Source organism: Hypanus sabinus, chromosome 3 (assembly GCF_030144855.1).
Source record: "Hypanus sabinus isolate sHypSab1 chromosome 3, sHypSab1.hap1, whole genome shotgun sequence".
NCBI lineage: Eukaryota > Metazoa > Chordata > Chondrichthyes > Myliobatiformes > Dasyatidae > Hypanus > Hypanus sabinus.
The window spans coordinates 6,520,592-6,541,031 of record NC_082708.1 but is presented as its reverse complement, the minus strand read 5'-3'; the positions used below and the strand labels follow the sequence as shown (position 1 = coordinate 6,541,031).

The window sequence follows — 20,440 nt, the reverse complement described above, 5'->3', positions numbered from 1 at the left end:
CGAGTCTGCACCGCCATTCTGAGATCATGGCTGATCATTCACTATCAATACCCAGTCCCTGCCTTGTCCCCATATCCCTTGATTCCCCTATCCATCAGATATCTATCTAGCTCCTTCTTGAAAGCATCCAGAGAATTGGCCTCCACCGTCTTCTGAGGTAGTGCATTCCACACCTGCACAACTCTCTGGGAGAAGAAGCTCTTCCTCAACTCTGTTTTAAATAACTGACCTCTTATTCTCAATCCATGCCCTCTGGTACTGGACTCTCCCAACATCTGGAACATATTTCCTGCCTCAATCCTATCAAATCCTTTAATTATCTTAAAAGTTTCAATCAGATCCCCTCTCAATCTCCTCAGTTCCAGCGTGTACAAGCCCAATCTCTCCAATCTCTCTGCGTAAGACAGCCCTGCCATCCCAGGAATCAACCTAGTGAATCTACGCTGCACTTCCTCAACTGCCAGAATGTCCTTCCTTAAACCTGGAGACCAAAACTGTACACAATATTCCAGGTGTGGTCTCACCAGGGCCCTGTACAAATGCAAAAGGACATCCTTGCTCTTGTATTCAATTCCCCTTGTAACAAAGGCCAACATTCCATTTGCCCTCTTCACTGCCTGTTGCACTTGCTCATTCACCTTCATTGACTGGTGAACTAGGACTCCTAGGTCTCTTTGCATTTCTCCCTTACCTAACTCTACACCGTTCAGACAATACTCTGTCCTCTTGTTCCTGCTTCCAAAGTGGATAACTTCACATTTATTCACATTGAATGACATCTGCCAAGTATCTGCCCACTCACCCAGCCTATCCAAGTCTCCCTGTATTCTCCTAACGTCCTCTTTGCATGTCACACTGCCACCCAGTTTAGTATCGTCAGCAAACTTGCTGATATAGTTTTCAATGCCCTCATCTAAATCATTGACATAAATCGTAAAGAGCTGTGGTCCCAATACAGAGCCCTGTGGTACCCCACTAGTCACCTCCAGCCAGTCCGAGAAACACCCATTCACTGCTACCCTTTGCTTTCTATCTGCCAACCAGTTTTCTATCCATGTTGAAACCCTGCCCCCAATGCCATGAGCTCTGATTTTACTCACCAATCTCCTATGTGGCACCTTATCGAATGCCTTCTGAAAATCTAGGTATACAACATCCACTGGCTTACCCTCGTCTAACATCCTTGTTACACCCTCAAAAAACTCCAACAGATTAGTCAAGCATGATTTGCCCTTGGTAAATCCATGCTGGCTCGGCCTAATCCTATTTCTGCCATCTAGATGTGCCACTATTTCGTCCTTAATAATGGACTCAAGCATCTTCCCCACGACTGACGTTAGGCTAACAGGGCGATAGTTCTCAGTTTTCTCCTTCCCTCCCTTCTTGAAAAGTGGGATAACATTAGCCACTCTCCAACCTTCAGGAACTGATCCTGAATCTAAGGAACATTGGAAAATGATTACCAGTGCATCCGCAATTTCCTGAGCTACCTCTTTTAGAACCCTCGGATGCAGACCATCTGGATCCGGGGATTTATTAGCCTTCAGTCCTATCAGTCTACTCATCACAGTTTCTTTCCTAATGTCAATCTGTCCCAATTCCTCTGATATCTTATGACCCTGGCCCATCCATACATCTGGGAGATTGCTTGTGTCCTCCCCGGTGAAGACAGATCTAAAATACGCATTAAATTCTGTTGCCATTTCCCTGTTTCCCATAACAATTTCTCCCAATTCATTCTTCAAGGGGCCAACATTGTTCTTAACTATCTTCTTTCTCTTCACATAGCTAAAAAAGCTTTTGCTATCCCCTTTTATATTCCTGGCTAGACTGAGCTCATACCTGATTTTTTCTCTCCGTATTGCATTTTTAGTTAAGATCTGCTGCTCCTTAAAACTTTCCCAATCATCTGTATTCCCACTCATCTTAGCCCTGTCATACTTCTTTTTCTTTAATGCTATACAATCTCTGACTTCCTTTGTCAACCACTGTGGCCCCTTCCCCCTCTTTGAATCCTTCCTTCTCATTGGAATGAACTGCTTTTGCATCTTTTGTATTATGCCCAAGAATATCTGCCACTGCTGATCCACTGTCTTTCCTGCCAGGGCATCCGCCCATTTAACTTTGGCCAGCTCTTCCCTCCTGGCTCCGTAGTCTCCTTTATTTAATTGCAACACTGACACCTCTGATCTGCCCTTATCCCTCTCAAATTGTAGATTAAAACTTATCATGTTATGATCACTACTTCCTAATGGCTCCTTTACTTCAAGATCACTTATCAATTCCTGTTCATTACACATCACCAAGTCCAAAATAGCCTCGTTCCTGGTTGGCTCAAGCACAAGCTGTTCCAAAAATACATCCCTTAGACACTCCACAAACTCCCTATCCTGGGGTCCAGCACCTACCTGATTCTCCCAGTTCACCTGCATGTTGAAATCTCCCATAACTACTACATTACCTTTAGCACATGCCAATGTTAACTCCCTAATCAACTTGTACCCAATATCCACGCTACTGTTTGGGGGCCTGTACACAACACCCATTAGGGTCTTTTTACCCTTACTGTTCCTCAGCTCAATCCACACAGACTCTACTTCCCCTGTTCCCAAGTCACCTCTTGCTAAGGACTGAATCTCATTCCTCACCAACAGGGCCACCCCACCCCCTCTTCCCATATTTCTGTCTCTACGATAGCATGTATACCCTGGTACACTCAATTCCCAGGCCTGATCCCCTTGCAGCCATGTCTCCGTTATCCCAACAATATCGTAGTTCCCCATTTTCATCTGAGCTTCATCTGCCTTATTTCTGACACTACGTGCATTCAAGTATAGAATTCTTAGCCCATTCTTCCTCTCTTTGCTTAAAAGACTGTCTACTGTACCTAACCCAGCTCCTTGAACTTCCATCGGGCTAATTGCACCCTGAATTTTGATGACCTTCTCAAGATCACCCAAACCTTCTACACATTTAATCCCATGCTCCTTCTGACCAACCCTCTGGATCTGGATCCCTGCCCCCTGCACATCTAGTTTAAACCCCCCCCCCCCCCCGAGCAGCACTGGCAAACACTCCTGCAAGAATGCTAGTACCCCTCCAGTTCAGATGTAGACCGTCCCTTCGAAACAGATCCCAATGTCCCTGGAACAAAGACCAATTATCCAAAAACCTGAACCCTTCCTTCCTGCACCATGCTCTCAGCCTCGTATTAATGTGCATAATCATTCTATTCTTCGCCTCACTCGCACATGGCACAAGTAGCAATCCCGAGATTGTCACCCTGGAGGTCCTGCCTTTCAGCTTCACTCCTAACTCCCTGAACTCTCTAAGCAGGACCCCCTCACTCACCTTACCTACATCGTTGGTCCCTACATGGACCACTACATCTGGGTTCATGCCCTCATTCTCAAGAATAGCCTGTACCCAATCTGAGATGTCCCGGACCCTGGCACCAGGGAGGCAACATACCATCCGAGACTCCCGATCTGCCCCACAAAATCTCCTATCTGCCCCCCTAACTATAGAATCCCCTAAAACTATTGCTCTCTTCTCTTCCCTCCTCCCCTTTCTAGTTGAGGGTTCAACCTCTGTGCCAGAGGCAGGACCACTGCAACTCATTCCTGGTAGGTCATCCCCATCAACAGTATCCAGTACGGTATACTTATTGTTAATGGGAATGGCCACAGGGGTGCTCTGCTCTCTCTGCCTGCTCCCCTTGCCTCTCTGGACCGTCACCCATCTGCCTACTTCTTGGATTTTTGGTGTGACTACCTCCTGATAACTCCTATCTCTCTCTGCCTCTGCCTCCCGAATGATCCGTAGTTCATCCAGCTCCAGCTCCAACTCCCTAACTCGGGCTGATAGGAGCTGCAGCTGGACGCACCTTTTGCAGGTGTGGTCATCAGGGACAACTGTGTTGACCCTGACTTCCCACATACTGCATACGGAGCACACCACTGCTCTGACTGTCTCCCCCATTCCTGAACTGAATTAATAGAATGTCTAAAAAGCACCTAGCGACCTATATTCAGTATATATACGTATATTGAATAGATTAAAATAGTGCAAAAACAGAAATAATATATATATTTTTAAAAAAGTGAGGTAGTGTTCACAGGTTCAATGTCCATTTAGGAATCGGATGGCAGAGGAGAAGAAGCTGTTCCTGAATCATTGAGTATATGCCTTCTGGCTTTTGTACCTCCTTCCTGATGCTAACAATGAGAAGAGGGCATGTCCTGGGTGATGGAGATCCTTAATAATGGACGTCACCTTTCTGAGGCACTGCTCCTTGAAGATGTCTTGGACACTACAGAGGCTAGTACCCAAGATGCAGCTGACTAACTTTACAACTCTCTGTAGCTTCTTTTGATCCTGTGCAGCCTCAGGATGTTCTCCATAGTACATGTATAGACATTTTTGAGTGTTTTAGATGACAAACCAAATCTCTTCAAACTTCTAATGCCACTGTCTTGCCTTCTTTATAGCTACATCAATATGTTGGGACCAGGTTAGATCCTCAGAGATCTTGACACCCAGGAAACTGCTGACTCTGTCCACTACTGATCCCTCTATGAGGATTGGTATGTGTTCCTTTATCTTACCCTTCCTGAAGTCCACAATCAGCTCTTCCATCTTGCTGACGTTGAGTGCAAGGCTGGTGCTCAGACACCACTCAACTAGCTGGTATATCTTGCTCCTGTTTGCCCTCTAATCTCCATCTGAGATTCTATCAACAATGGTTGTACCATCAGCAAATTTATAGATGGTGTTTGAGCTATGCCTAGCCACACAGTCATGTACATATAAAGAATAGTGAATAGAGCTTAGCACACACCTCTGAGGTGCACCAGTGTTGATCGTCAGTGAGGAGGAGATGTTATCACCGATCTGCACAGATTGTGGTCTTCTGGCTAGGAAGTCGAGGATCCAATTGCAGAGGGAGGTACAGAGGCCCAGGTTCTGCAACTTCTCAATCAGGATTGTGGGAATGATAGTACTAAATACTGAGCTGTACTCGATGAACAGTAGGTGCTTTTGTTGTCTAGGTGGTCTAAAGCCGTGTGAAGAGCCATAGAGATTGCGTCTGCCGTTGACCTATTGTGACGATAGGCAAATTGCAATGGGTCCACGTCCTCGCTGAGGCAGGAGTTCAGTCTCGTCATAACCAATTTCTCAAAGCACTTCATCACTGTCGATGCTTGACTAATCTATTGGAGTTTCTTGAGGGTGTAACAAGGATGTTAGACGAGGGTAAGCCAGTGGATGTTGTGTACCTAGATTTTCAGAAGGCATTCGATAAGGTTCCACATAGGAGATTGGTGAGTAAAATCAGAGCTCATGGCATTGGGGGCAGGGTTTCAACATGGATAGAAAACTGGTTGGCAGATAGAAAGCAAAGGGTAACAGTGAATGGGTGTTTCTCGGACTGGCTGGAGGTGACTAGTGGGGTACCACAGGGCTCTGTATTGGGACCACGATTTATGTCAACGATTTAGATGAGGGCATTGAAAACTATATCAGCAAGTTTGCTGACGATACTAAACTGGGTGGCAGTGTGACATGCGAAGAGGACTTTAGGAGAATACAGGGAGACTTGGATAGGCTGGGTGAGTGGGCAGATACTTGGCAGATGTCATTCAATGTGAATAAATGTGAAGTTATCCACTTTGGAAGCAGGAACAAGAGGGCAGAGTATTGTCTGAACGGTGTAGAGTTAGGTAAAGGAGAAATGCAAAGAGACCTAGGAGTCCTAGTTCATCAGTCAATGAAGGTGAATGAGCAAGTGCAACAGGCAGTGAAGAGGGCAAATGGAATGTTGGCCTTTATTACAAGGGGAATTGAGTACAAGAGCAAGGATGTCCTTTTGCATTTGTACAGGGCCCTGGTGAGACCACACCTGGAATATTGTGTACAGTTTTGGTCTCCAGGTTTAAGGAAGGACATTCTGGCAATTGAGGAAGTGCAGCGTAGATTCACTAGGTTGATTCCTGGGGTGGCAGGGCTGTCTTACGCAGAGAGATTGGAGAGATTGGGCTTGTACACGCTGGAACTGAGGAGATTGAGAGGGGATCTGATTGAAACTTTTAAGATAATTAAAGGATTTGATAGGATTGAGGCGGGAAATATGTTCCAGATGTTGGGAGAGTCCAGTACCAGAGGGCATGGATTGAGAATAAGAGGTCAGTTATTTAAAACAGAGTTGAGGAAGAGCTTCTTCTCCCAGTGAGTTGTGGAGGTGTGGAATGCACTGCCTCAGAAGATGGTGGAGGCCAATTCTCTGGATGCTTTCAAGAAGGAGCTAGATAGATATCTGATGGATAGGGGAATCAAGGGATATGGGGACAAGGCAGAGACTGGGTATTGATAGTGAATGATCAGCCATGATCTCAGAATGGCGGTGCAGACTCGAGGGGCCGAATGGTCTACTTCTGCACCTATTGTCTATAATGTGAGTGCGACTGGGTGATAGTCATTAAGGCAGCTCACATTATTCTTCTTTGGCACTGGTATAATTGTTGACTTTTTGAAGCAAGTGGGAGCTTCTGCCCATAGCAGTGAGAGGTTGAAAAAGTCCTTGAATATTCCCGCTATTTGGTTGGCACAAGTTTTCAGAGCCGTCAGGGCCTGGGGCCTCGCGAGGGTTTACCTTTCTAAAAGACAGTCTAACATGAGCCTCTGAGATGGAGATCACAGGGTCATCAGGTGCAGCAGGGATCTTCACAGCTGTGGTTGTTGAAGCACCATCAATAACTCGGAGACTGGAAGTGAACGATAGGCTTTTATTAGCAGCAAAAAGGGAGCACGGCATCTCGGAGACTGAGGGAGGAACAGTGCCACCAACTGCCTTTATACAGGGGTCTGTGGGAGGAGCCACAGGAGCAGTCAGCAGAGGGGCATGTCCAGACAGGTATACATAGTTTACCACAGTTGTGTTCTCCCTTTCAAAGTGGGCATAGAAGGTGTTGAGCTCGTCTGGTACTGAATCAGTGCTGCCATTGGGTTTCGCTTTGTAGGAAGTAATAGCTTGCAAACCCTGTCAGAGTTGACGTGCATCCGATGTCGCCTCCAACCTGTTGGAATACTTTCTTTGCTCTTGAAATCACCCTCCGCAAGTCATACCTGGTTTTCCGGTATTGACCTGGGTCGCCCGACTTAAATGCCACAGATCTAGCCCTCAGCAGATGACGAACCTCCTGGTTCATCCACAGATTTTGGTTTGGGAATGTACAGCAAATCTCTGTAAGCACACACTCATCCACACAGGTTTTAATGACGTTGATAACAACTGCAGGATACTCACCCAGGTTCGAAGATGAATCCCTGAATACATTCAAAGCAGTTCTGTAGGCGCTCCTGTGCTTCCCTTTTCCATACCTTCTTGGTCCTCACTGCTGGTGTTGCAGTCTTCAGTCTCTGCCTGTACTCAGGGAGTAGAAGTACAGCCAAGTGATCAGACTTCCCGAAGTGAGGGTGTGGAATAGAACAGTAGGCATTCTCGATGGTGGTGTAACAACAGATGGTGTTGTTTCCTCTAGTGCTACAAGTGATTTGTTGATAATTATTTAGTGACTTTTTCCAGCTGGCCTGGTTAAAATCCCCCAAATGATGGTGAAAGCTTCAGGGTGTGCTGTTTCGTGCATGTTGATCCCATTGCTCAGATCATCTAGAGTCTGTTTGACACTGGCCTGAGGTGGAATGTACACCACAGCCAAAGTGATCATAGAAATCTCCCACGACAGGTAAAACAGACGGCACTTAATTGTGAGAAATTCCAGGTCTGGTGAGCAGAATTGGGACAACACTGATACATTTGTGCACCAAGAGGAGCTGATCATGTGGCATACTCCTCCATCTCTGCTCGTGAGAGACTCGACAGTCCTATCCTGACGGTGCATAGTGAACCCGTCAATCTGAATCGCGGTGTCCGGTATGGAAAGGGTTAACCAGGATTCCATGAAACAAAGTACACAAGCAGTCCTAATGTCCCTCTGATACAGCACCCTAGCTCTGAGATCAATCAATCTTATTTACTAGAGAGTGTACGTTTGCCAGCAAGATGGTTTGCATTGGGAGTCAAAAACCTGTTCCCTTAAACATCCTGAGCTGCAGCCACGCTTCCTATGTGGAATTGGGCAAGCAGTACAACCACAATCGGCGTTGTTTCCATGGAGATATCCAACATATTGATACAACTACAAAGAAGCCACCACAGTGGCTATATCTCATTAGGAGTTTGAGGAGACTTGACGTGTCACCAAAGACTCTGGCAAATTTCTACGGATGTATAGGAAGAGCATTCTGACTCATATCACCGTCTGGAACGGAGGGGCCACTGCACAGGATCGGAAAAAGCTGCAGAAATTTGCAAACTCAGCCAGTTCCCATCATGGATACAGACGGAGACATCCACTATTGAGGACCACTATTGCCCACTTCTCAATGCTACCATCAAAGAGGAGGTACAAAAACCTGAAGTTCGAAGCCCAAAGTAAATATATTATCAAAGTACATATACACCACCGTATACAACCCTGAGCTCATTTTATTGATGACATACACAGTAAATCCAAGGAACACAATAGAATCAATGAAAAGACCACACCCAACAGGACAGACAAACAACCAATGAGCAAAAGACAGCCAACTGTGCAAATACAAAAATTAAAAATAGTATAAATAAATAAATAAATAAGCAATAAATATCAAAAACATGAGATGAAGAGTCCTTGAAAGTGAGTCCATAGGTTGTGGGGAACAGTTCAATGATGGGACAAGTGAAGTTATCCCTTTTGGTTCAAGAGCCTGATTGGTGAGGTGTAATACAGTTCCTGATGCTCCTGTACCTCCTTCCTGATGGCAGCAGTGAGAAGAGAGCATGACCTGGGTGGTGGGGCTCCCTGATGATGGACACTGCTTTCCTACAACAGCACTCTGTGTAGATGTGCTCAATGGTGGGGAGGGTTTTACATGTGATGGACTGGGCTGTATCCACTAATTTTTGTAAGATTTTTTTTTGTTCAAGGGCATTGGTGTTCCCTGCCAGGCCATGATGCAACCAGTCAATATACAGTACTCTCCACCACCTATCTATTGAAATCTGTCAATGTTTTAGATGTCACGCTGAATCTTCACAAACTTCTAAGCAACTGGAGGTGCTGTCGAGCTTTCTTCATAATGGTAGTTGCATACTGGACCCAGGACAGATCCTCGGAAATGGTAACACCAAGGAATTTAAAATTGCTGACCTTCTCCACCTCTGATCACCCAATGAGGACTGGATAATGGACCCCTGGTTTCCTCCTCCTGAAGTCAATAATCAGCAGCTTGGTCTTGCTAAGAGGTTGCTGCTGTGACACACACTCAACTTTTCAGGAGCAGCTTCTTCCCCTCTGCCATCTGATTTCTGAATTGACATTGAACCCATGGACACCACTTCACTATTTCTTTTCTTCGTTTTTTTGGCTCTCTTTTTGTGCTACTTATTTACTTCCTATTTTGTACAGATATTTACAGTTTTTATTATTGTAATTTATAGTTCTTTATTTTTATGTATTGCATCATGCTGCTGTCCCAAGTCAACAGATTTCACAACATATGCCAGTGATATTAAACTTGATTCTGATTCTGAGTTGGGGATTGACTGAAACTTATCAGACACCGAGGGATCTTGGCAGCTGTATGTGGGGAGAGTGTCTCATCTTATGGGAGAATTTACTCACAGAAGATGGAACATGGAACATAAAACATTACAGAACAGTAAGGCTCTTCAGCCCTCAATGTTGTACCAAACTTTTAACGTACTCTAAAGATCAATCTAACCCTTCCGTTCCTCCATTCCTCTTTCATCCGTGTGCCTATCTAAGAGCCTCTTAAATGCCCCTAATGTATCCGCCTCTACCACCAGCCCTGGCCGTGGTTCCACACAGCAGCCACACTCTGCAAAACAAAAAGTCTTCTGACATCCCATTAAACCAGGGGTTTCCCAGCCACTTTTATGCCATGGATCAGGGGGGTCCATGGACCCCAGTTTGGGAGCTAATTTCAGTTTTGCCAACCTCATGCCCTCTATTCCAGGCAGCATCCTACGAGCTTCTACTGCAGCCACTCCTAAGCCTCTAAGTTCTTCTTGTAATGGGCTGACCGGAACTTAGCGCGTGTGGCCAAACCAAAGTTTCAGCAACAGCAACATAACCTCCCATCGTTCATACTCAACACCCTGAGCAAAGAAGGTAAGTATGCTGTTTCTACCACCCTAGTCGTTTGTGCCCCACTTTTTTCTTGTGATCGCAAGACCCATTGGATATTGGTAATGCAGAATACTGCAAACCCGGTGCACTGGTTCAGTGGAGAGACCGACTGTGGGGAGCTGTGTGAAACGGACCGGGCACTCATGTCATGGGTTCACCTACTGCAGCTGCTTAGGGAAGGAGAGGCCAAAGCCAGTGTGTGAGAGTGTTTGAGTGTCCAGCTAAAGGGTCTCGGCCCAAAATGTCCGGTACACTTTTTTCCATAGAAGCCGCGGGGCCTGCTGAGTTCCTCCAGCATTTTGTGTGTGTTGCTTGAACTTCCAGCATCTGCAGACTTTCTCTTGTTTGGATTTGAGTCCATGCTGGGTTGGGGACTGGCAACTCCAGTCAGTGCTGCCCTCTAGTATTCACTCGGTTGAAGACATAGGGTTACATTCTAGTGCTGACCAACTCGAACATTGCAAATGTTACTCCACTACTTAAGAAGGGTGGGAGGCAGCAGAAAGGAAACTATAGACCTGTTAGCTTGACATCAGCAAAAGAATACAATGTTGGAAAGTGTATGGTCATGTACTTTGGTGGAAGAAATAAACGGGCAGACTATTATTTAGATGGGGAGAGAATTCAAAATGCAGAAATGCAAAGGGACTTGGGTGTCCTTGTGCAGGATACTCTAAAGGTTAACCTCCAGGTTGAGTTGGTGGTGAAGAAGGTGACTGCAATGTTGACATTAATTTCTAGAGGTATAGAATATAAGAGCAGGAATGTAATGTGGAGGCTCTATAAGGCACTCGTGAGACCACACTTGGAGTATTGTGTACAGTTTTGGGCTCCTTATTTTAGAAAGAATAAACTGACATTGGAGAGGGTTCAGAGAAGATTCACGAGAATGATTCCAGGATTGAAAGGGTTACCATCTGGCAGCTTGTGGGCTATGTTCCCTGGAGTTCAGGAGAATGAGGGGGGATCTCATAGAAACATTCCAAATGTTAAAAGGCCTGAAATGATTCGACATGGCAAAGTTATTTCCCATGGTAGGGGAGTCTAGGATAAGAGAGCACGACTGCAGGATTGAAGGATGTCCCTTTTAGAACAGAGATGTGGAGAAAATACTTTAGCAGAGGGTGGTAAATCTGTGGAATTTGTTACCACGAGTGGCTGTGGAAGCCAAATCATTGAGTGCATTTAAGGTAGAGCTAGATAGGTTCTTGATTAGCCAGGGCATCAAATGGTATGGGATGAAAGCAGGGGAGTAGGGATGACTGGAAGAATTGGAGTAGCCCATGATTGAATGGCAGAGCAGACTCGATGGACCGAATGGTCTACTTCTGTTCTTATATATTATGATCTTATGGTTCTATGGAATCTAGGATGAGAGGAGACAACCTCAGAATAGAGGGATGACCATTTAGAACAGAGATAAGGAGGAATTTATTTCAGTGAATCTGTGGAATTCACTGCCACAGGTGACTGTGGAGGCCAAGTCATTGGGTATTTAAAGTGGAGGTTGATAGGTTCTTGATTAGTCAGGGTGTCAAAGGTTACAGGGAGAAGGCAGGAAAATGAGGTTGATAAATCAGCTATGATGGAATGGTGGAGCAGATTTGATGGGCCAAATGGCCTAATTCTGCTCTTTCTCATAGTCTCAAAGTCTCACTCCGTCTTGCACTCTGCTCCCCTTCTCCCCCTCCTGTGGCAAGTTCCAAGTGGGAACGTCCAGAGACCAGAAGTGACTGGGGATCCTATGAAGCTGAGGTGACCTTTTAACCTATTCCTAGATCAGTCTGCATTTCTCTCCCCCATAACCTTCCATTTTTCTATCGTCTATGTACCTGTCTAAGAGTCTCTTAAATGTCCCTAATGTATCTGCCTCCACCACCACACCAGTGTGTTCTACATTCCCACCACTCTCTGTGTAAAAAACCTACCCCCAACATCCGCACCCTCCCCCTTACATTCCTCCAATCACCTTCAAATTACACCCTCCATTGCTTACTCTGTGAACTCCACTGAAACCTGGAGTATATGACAAGAGAACATGGAACATCGAACAAAAACAGGGAACATACAACATAAACACTAGAGGCCCTCTGGCCCATACAAATGTACATATCTACACAGCCCATGACACTCCACTTTTTCTTCCATCCATGTGCCTATGTAAGATTCTTTGAAATGCTCCTGTTATATCAGCTGCGACCACCACCCCTGGCAGCACGTTCAGATACTTATAGAACATAGAACAGTACAGCACATTACAGGCCCTTCGGCCCACAATGTTGTGCTGACCCTCAAAACATCCCCCTCTCCGTGTGAAAAACTTACCTCTGATTTCCCCCCTATACTTTCCTCCAACTGGTCCTCTGGTGCCCTGGAAAAAAAGTTGCTGGGTTTACTCCATCTATGCCTCTTATCATCTTGTACACCTCTACTGTCACCTCTCATCCTCCTTCGCTCGAGAGGGAGGCCCTAGCTCACTTAACCTATCTTCATAAACCATGCTCTCTAATCCTGACAGCATCTAGTAAATCTCTGAAGCTTCCACATCCTTCCTATAATTAGTAGGCTAAAACTGAACACAATACCTCAAGTGTGGTTTAACTAGAGTTTTACAGATATGCAATATTAACTCACAGTTCTCAAACTCACTCCCCTGACTAATGAAAGCCAAGACAGAATAATACAAAACATGAAGCTGAAACAGGATCAGAATCTGGATCCAAATCTAGATCAGATTCAGTATCGAAATCTAAATCTGTATCTGAAAGCGGATCAGGTTCTGAATCTGAACCTGAATCCAGATCAGAATCCAAATCTAAATTTGAATGTGGGTCTGAATCTCATGATCAAGTTCAAGTTTATTGTCATCTGACTGTACGTATATACAATCAAACTGAACAACGTTCCTCCAGACCACCATAGTGCCCCCCCAAAGCAGTATCACATAGATCAAAATATTACCACAAATAAGTTAATAAAATATAATTCAAAATGCTTGTAGTGCACAGCAGAAATAAACAGTTGGCTGTCCTGGTGACGACACCTCGGTGGTGGCAGGGTATCTGAATCTGAACCTCAATCGGTATCTCTAAAACAACAGGGAGAGATGGCTTCTCGTTCATTTGGTGCGGTTTGGATCCAACCTGAGGGGGAGGGTCCATCCACAAAGCTCACCCGCGCCCCTCCTGATGAACCATGTCTCAGGCTCTGGGTCCAGGGACTAAACCACTGGCTTTGAACACTGGGCAAGATAAAAAAGAGAAATATCAGGCCCTACCTGGCCATAGCAGGCAAACCTATCCTCCACTGGTTGTCTGCCTTCTATACAGAGTAACAGACGACTGGACCAACACAGAGTGACATCACAATTAGGTCACAACAAGGCCCAGCAACCTTGCTGAGACAGTTCTGTCGCCACCACCTCAGCCTGCCCCACTGGGTGGACAATGTGAACGTTCTGAGGTTCTCAAAAGCTTGCAATCTTCCTTGGATTTCTTCCACCTCTTCCAGAGGCAGTTGTAAAATTCATTGTTACGGCCATATTTCAGAATTCAGAACAATTCAGCCTCAGGTTTATTATTACCCACAGATGTCCTTTAAGATCATTTTAGCCAGGAGTGGTAATAGGGATAAGTTCCCCACTACCTATTAAATGTTCCCAATGGCATACATCTCTAATAGCCTCTGACAACCAAGTCCAGCTCCTGCCCTTCACGTGTGGCTCAGTTACTAAGCCTGGTGGAACCGTTGCTTCTGACAGGAGAAGGGGCAAAGGCAGATTACTGGTGCCATTAAATCCAGTGGCTTCGGGCAGACTGAGCTCGTCAGCCATGGTTGGTAACTCATCTAGAAGGAAAACTCTGATCTCAAACCTCCGCTGGCTTGCTGCTTTACCTGCTCACAGGGAAGGTGTCAGGAGTGAAGTCAAAGAGATAAGTCTGCAGCTGGAGTCCCTAAGGCAGCCCTACATCGAGTTCAATGCCGACTGGCAACTCCTGTGACGTTGCTGGTGCCCAACTGTATCGGTCTGAGCTGTTTTTTTGGGTTTATCAGTTGCATGCAGAGGGGGGGGCTTGCTACATGGGCAACAGCTAGCTCTCCATATTGTACTGCTCAGGCTTGTGTATTATATAGACAGCTGGGACGCAACATCCATTTTCAACCCTGACCGACAGAGGGCCTCCATGTCACGAAGTCTTCTCCTGTCTTCTCCTATTATTTCAGATCTCCCCCTCCCACTTTCAAATCTCTTACTATCTCTTCTTTCAGTTAGTCCTGACGAAGGGTCTCGGCCCGAAACGTCAACTGTGCCTCTCCCTATAGATGCTGCCTGGCCTGCTGCGTTCCACCAGCATTTTTGTGTGTTGTTGCTTGAATTTCCAGCGTCTGCAGATTTCCTCGTGTTTGCGATGTCATGAAGTTTGTTGTTTTGCGGCAGCAGTACAATGCAATACATAAAAAACAAGTAAGTAGTGCAAATAATGATCAAAATAATGAGCTAATATTCATGGACTGTTCAGAAGGGAAGAAGCTGTTCCTAAAAATTGAGACCAGGTCTACAGGCTCCTGGACTTCCTTCCTGATGGTAGGAAGCATGTCCTGAGTGGTGAGGGGCCTTCATGATGGATGTCACATGCTTGAGGCACTGCCTTTTGAAGAGGTAGTTGAAAACATTTGGTATACTGTGTACATTTCTGCACCCTGAACGTTAGGAAGGATGCCATTGAACCGGAGAGCATGCAGAAAAGGTTACAACACAAAAACCATAAAGTATAGGAGCAGAATTAGGTCATTCTACCGATTAAGTCTGCTCTGCCATTCCATCATGACTGATTTATTATCCCTCTCAACCCCATTCACCTGCGCTCTCCCTGTAACCTTCGATGCCCTGTCTAATCAAGAACCTATCAACCTTCACCTTAACTTGGCCTGCACAGCCGTCTGTGACAATGAATTCCAGATTCACCTCCCTCTGGCTAAAGAAATTTTTTACTCATTTCTGTTCTTGGACTCACCTTACACCGCACGCTGTCGGAGCAGTGCTGCCAGGATAATCAAGGACACGACCCACCCAGCCAACACACTGTTTGTCCCATTTCCCTCCGAGAGAAGGTTCAGGAGCTTGAAGATTCGTATGGCCAGATTTGGGAACAGCTTCTTTCCAACTGTGATAAGACTGCTGAACGGATCCTGACCCGGATCTGGGCCGTACCTTCCAAATATCCGCACCTGACTTACACCACCATACTTTCCCTTTTCTATTTTCTAATTATGATTTATAATTTAAATTTTTATTATATCTACTATTGATTTGTACACCAGGGAGCGCGAAGCGCAGAAACAAATATCGCTGTGATGATTGTACGCTCTAGTATCAATTGTTTGGCAACAATAAAGTATTACTTCCTTCTAAGTGGATGTCGCTCTACACTGAGGCTGTGTCCTCGGGAGATGTTTATGAAGGTGTTACTGGGATTTGAGTTATAAGGTAAAAATTAGTTTGGCTGGAGCTTTTTTCTCTGGAGTGTATGAAACTGAGGGGTGACCTTATAGAGGTTTATAATATCACAAAAGGCAGAGATAAGGTGAACAGTCATAGTCTTTGCCCCAGCTTAGGGGAGTGGGACTGATCCTCTGACCTTGAACGTGAAGGGCAACATTTTGTCATCAGAAACACAAGAGATTCCACAGATGCTGGAAATCCAGAGCAACACACACAAAATGCTGGAGGATATTTGCAGGAATAAACAGTCCATGTTTTGGGCTGAGACCCTTCATCAGGACTGAAAAGGAATGGGGGGGGGGGTGCCAGAATAAGGAGGAGGGGGGAAGAGAAGGAGTACAAGCTGTAAGGTGATAGGTGGATCCAGGTGAGGGGAAAGGTGGGTGGGTGGGACAGGGGGAATGAACTAAGAAGCAGGAATCCTTGTGCAGGATTCCCGAAAAGGTTAATTTACAGGTTGAGCCTGTGGTGAGGAAGGCAAATGCAATGTTAACATTCATTTCAAGAGGACTAGAATATAAAATCAAGGATGTAATGTTGAGACTTTAAAAGCACTGGTGAGGCCTCACTTGGAGTATTGTGAGCAGATTTGTGCCCCTCATCTTAGAAAGGATGTGCTGAAACTGGAGAAAATTCAAAGGATATTGATAAAAATGATTCCAGGATGAAACGGATTGTCATATGAAGAGCTTTTGATGGCTCTAGGCCTGTATTCCTAGAATTCAGACCTCATTGAAACCTATCAAAGGGTGAAAGGCTTTGATAGAGTGGATATGGAGAGGATATTGTGGAGGGAAGGCAGGAAATTGAGGCTGAGATGAAAAATGGATCAGCCATGATGAAATGGCAGAGTAGACTCGATGTGGCAAATGGCCTAATTCTGTTGCTACTGAATATCTTATGGTTTTACGGAGGTGATGGTGTAAGAGCCAAACAGCTGAAGAAGAAAGAATCTGATAGGAGAGGACAGTGGACCACAGGAGAAAGGGAAGGAAGATGGGAACCAGAAGGAGGTGAAGTGCAGGTGAGAAGGGGTGAGAGGGGAACCAGAAATGGGAATGGAAAAAGAGAGAAGGGGGCTGTTGAGTTCCTCCAGCATTTTGCATGTGCTGCCCTAGATTTCCAGCATCTGCAGAATCAATTGTGTTTATGGTGTGGAGGGAGCTTCACTCTGTGTCTGACCCTGGGAGTGTGTGATGGGACGGTGTGGAGGGAGCTTCACTCTGTGTCTGACCCTGGGAGTATGATGGGACAGTGTGGAGGGAGCTTCACTCTGTGTCTGACCCTGTGAGTGTGTGATGGGACAGTTTAGAGGGAGCTTCACTCAGTGTCTGACCCTGGGAGTATGATGGGACAGTGTGGAGGGAGCTTCACTCTGTGTCTGACCCTGGGAGTGTGTGATGGGACGGTGTGGAGGGAGCTTCACTCTGTGTCTGACCCCGGGAGTGTGTGATGGGACAGTGTGGAGGGAGTTTCACTCTGTGTCTGACCCTGGGAGTGTGTGATGGGACAGTGTGGAGGGAGCTTCACTCTGTGTCTGACCCCAGGAGTGTGTGATGGGACAGTGTGGAGGGAACGTCACCGTGTATCCAGTCCATACTGCCCACGCCCGGGTGTGGGATTTGGGTCAGATCAGGGGAAACCCTTCTCTGCCTCTGACCCCCAGTCTCTGCTCTGACATTCAGTGATGGGTGAGTACAGAACATTAAATTCTACCTGTCCTGTTTAACAAATAGATATCCAATGCAGAAAATAAAATCAATATTCCCAAAACAAAAGAATTTCACAGCAGCTTCTTCTCGCTGCTGCTGTGAGTGACAGCTCTCCAGTGTGACCTCTTCCATCACAGCCGTTCCCAGCATCTAATATTCGCTGACGGAAATCCCACGGTGCGATCGGAGGGTCGACAGGCATCTTGCGGGAACAGTGATACCGTGTCCCGTTCGCTGGCACATCGGATGAGGCTCGGTCACTGATCTCCTTCAAGTAATTAAAGAGAGCTATGGGTCGTGAGGAATTGCGCTACAAAGGAGCGAAAATCTCCTCTCATCCTATCAAGCCCATTCAGAGGTCGGGACAACTGATATTTAATCTGTGGGCAAATCAGAAGTTTGTCCGGATTAAATAAAGAGACGAGGGGAAAGGGAGCCGCAGGATTAATTTCGGGTGTGTTTTTTTTTAAATCAGCTCGTTCTATTTTAAGCCACTCGGCTGCATTGTTAACATGGCTGGAGAGGGAGGTTCAAGAAATCCTTACCAGCTCTGGAGAAAGTGGATCTGAGAACCTCGGCACAGGCTGGCGTGTCGCATTACCTGCCCCATCTCCTGGCGTTGGGGAGCAGCATGCTTCCTGCGGGCTCCGCGGGGGCACGGTCCTTCCCCGACGCGCGGCGAGGGAAAGGGACAGGCAGGGGTAGAGGCTGCTCCGCTCCTGGCTGGAGAACGACGAAGACACGTCCCCCCCCCGTCCCCCCCCGCTGGGCAGCAGTCCGGATCACAGGAGCGATCAATATATCTGACGCCGCCTCAGAGACTCCACTCCGATCAGAAAGATCACACAGGATGGCGTGTGTGCGTGTCTGTGTGCATAAGACAGGAGCAGAATTAGGACATTCAGCCCATCGAGTCTGCTCTGCCGTTCCATTGTGGCTGATTTAGAACACAGAACAATACAGCACATTACAGGCCCTTCGACCCACAATGATGTGCCGACCCTTAAACCGTCTCCCATATAACCCCCCACCTTAAATTCCTCCATATACCTGTCTAGTAGTCTCTTAAATTTCACTAGTGTATCTGCCTCCACCACTGACTCAGGCAGTGCATTCCACGCACCAACCACTCTCTGAGTGAAAAACCTTCCTCTAATATCCCCCTTGAACTTCCCACCCCTTACCTTAAAGCCATGTCCTCTTGTACTGAGCAGTGGTGCCCTGGGGAAGAGGCACTGGCTGTCCACTCTGTCTATTCCTCTTAATAACTTGTACACCTCTATCATGTCTCCTCTCATCCTCCTTTTCTCCAAAGAGTAAAGCCCTAGCTCCCTTTATCTCTGATCATAATCCATACTCTCTAAGCCTGGTAAATCTCCTCTGTACCCTTTCCAATGCTTCCACATCCTTCCTATAGTGAGGCGACCAGAACTGGACACAGTACTCCAAGTGTGGCCTAACCAGAGTTTTATAGAGCTGCATCATTACCCCGCGACTCTTAAAATCTGTCCCTCGACTTATGAAAGCTAACACTCCATAAGCTTTCTTAACTACCCTATCTACCTGTGAGGCAACTTTCAGGGATCTGTGGACATATACCCCCAGATCCCTCTGCTCCTCCATTTATTAGCCCTCTCAGCCCCATTTTCCTGCCTTCACCCTGTAACCTTTGATGCCCTGACTAATCAAAAATCTAGTGTGTGTGTGTGTGTGTGTGTGTGTAGTTACAAGGGTATTTAATGTGTTGACACAGTCAAAGGTATAAAAGTGCATGTATGTACTGTGTATGTTGTGTGTGCATATGCGTGTGTATAAACTGCCACACACTCTGAGCATGTCTGCATGTGTGTTTTAACTGTATGTGTGCATGTGGTATTTGTACGCGTATTTGTGTACAGGCAGACTTTGGAAGTCCGTAACAGGGTGCTTTCTGTCTCACTCAGTGCTTCTCACAGAGGCACGTAGGCAGGTTTGTTGTGGTGTCTCAGCCCGTGGCCGTGCCCCACAAGGTGGCACCAAAGACTGGTGGTTTGAGTCCCTTCGCAGCCTACCGGAGCACTAGAATCCAAGCTGAGGCTGCCTGGCTAACGCAGAGGGAGAGCAGCAGGGTTGTGAGGAGGCTGGTAAACCTCCTCTAAATGCCAGCGAGAAGGCCCTGTGGCCACGTTTGTGGAGGGGGGGCATTGAGGAAGCAAGTGCCTGCAGGGCCTGGACAGGCTGGGAGTATGGGCAAAGAAGAGGCAGATGGAATACAGCGCAGGGAAGAGTGGCGTGATGCACTGTTGTAGACAGACAGAAGGAGGAGACTTGTCTAACTGGGGTGCCGCAGTAGAGTAGCAGTTAGCACAACACTGTTCCAGCTTAGAACGTTCCAGAATTTGGAGTTCAGCGTCCTCTTAAAGGAAGTTTGTACGTTTCTCCCCATGAGCACGTGGGTTTCCTCTGGGACCTCAGGTCAGTAGGTTAATCGGTCGTTGTAAATTGCCCTGTGATTAGGTTAGGGTTGAATAGGTGGGCCGCTGGGTGGCTCAACTCGAAGAGCCGGAACAGCCTGTTCCACAATGTATCTCTAAAAATAAAACAAATCAGACATTCAAAGATACTTGGGATTCTCAGAGTTCAGAGTTGCCTGAAGGTTAATTTACAGCTTAAAGACGAGCTTCGTCACATGTACATTGAAACACACAGTGAAATCTATTGTCCTGCATCAACAACTGACACTGTCCGAGGTTGTGCTGGAGGCAGCCAGCACGCGTCGTCAATGAGGCATGCCCACAACTCACTAACCACAACTGGAGGAAACTGGAGCACCCAGAGAAAACCCATGCAGTCACTCCTTACAGACAAGGCTGGAATCAAACCCTGATCGGTGAGATCACCGATCTTACCACGACACCACCATACCAAGCCTCGCAATTCGAGTCTGTAATAAAGAACACAAGTGCAATGTCAAAGGGGAGAAGATGGTCTCC

General features: G+C 46.4%; 1 protein-coding gene across 1 annotated transcript in view; it reads right to left on the bottom strand.

The window, feature by feature from the left end:
* LOC132390692 (cGMP-dependent 3',5'-cyclic phosphodiesterase) overlaps positions 1-18,140 on the bottom strand; it is a 345,293-nt gene extending 327,153 nt beyond the window's left edge. Inside the window, exon 1 of the mRNA XM_059963249.1 lies at positions 18,014-18,140. Within this exon, the coding sequence (XP_059819232.1) occupies positions 18,014-18,078 (65 nt within the window). The 5' untranslated portion in view covers positions 18,079-18,140. The remainder of the gene's footprint in view (positions 1-18,013) is intronic.
* Between the last annotated feature and the right edge of the window lie 2,300 nt (positions 18,141-20,440).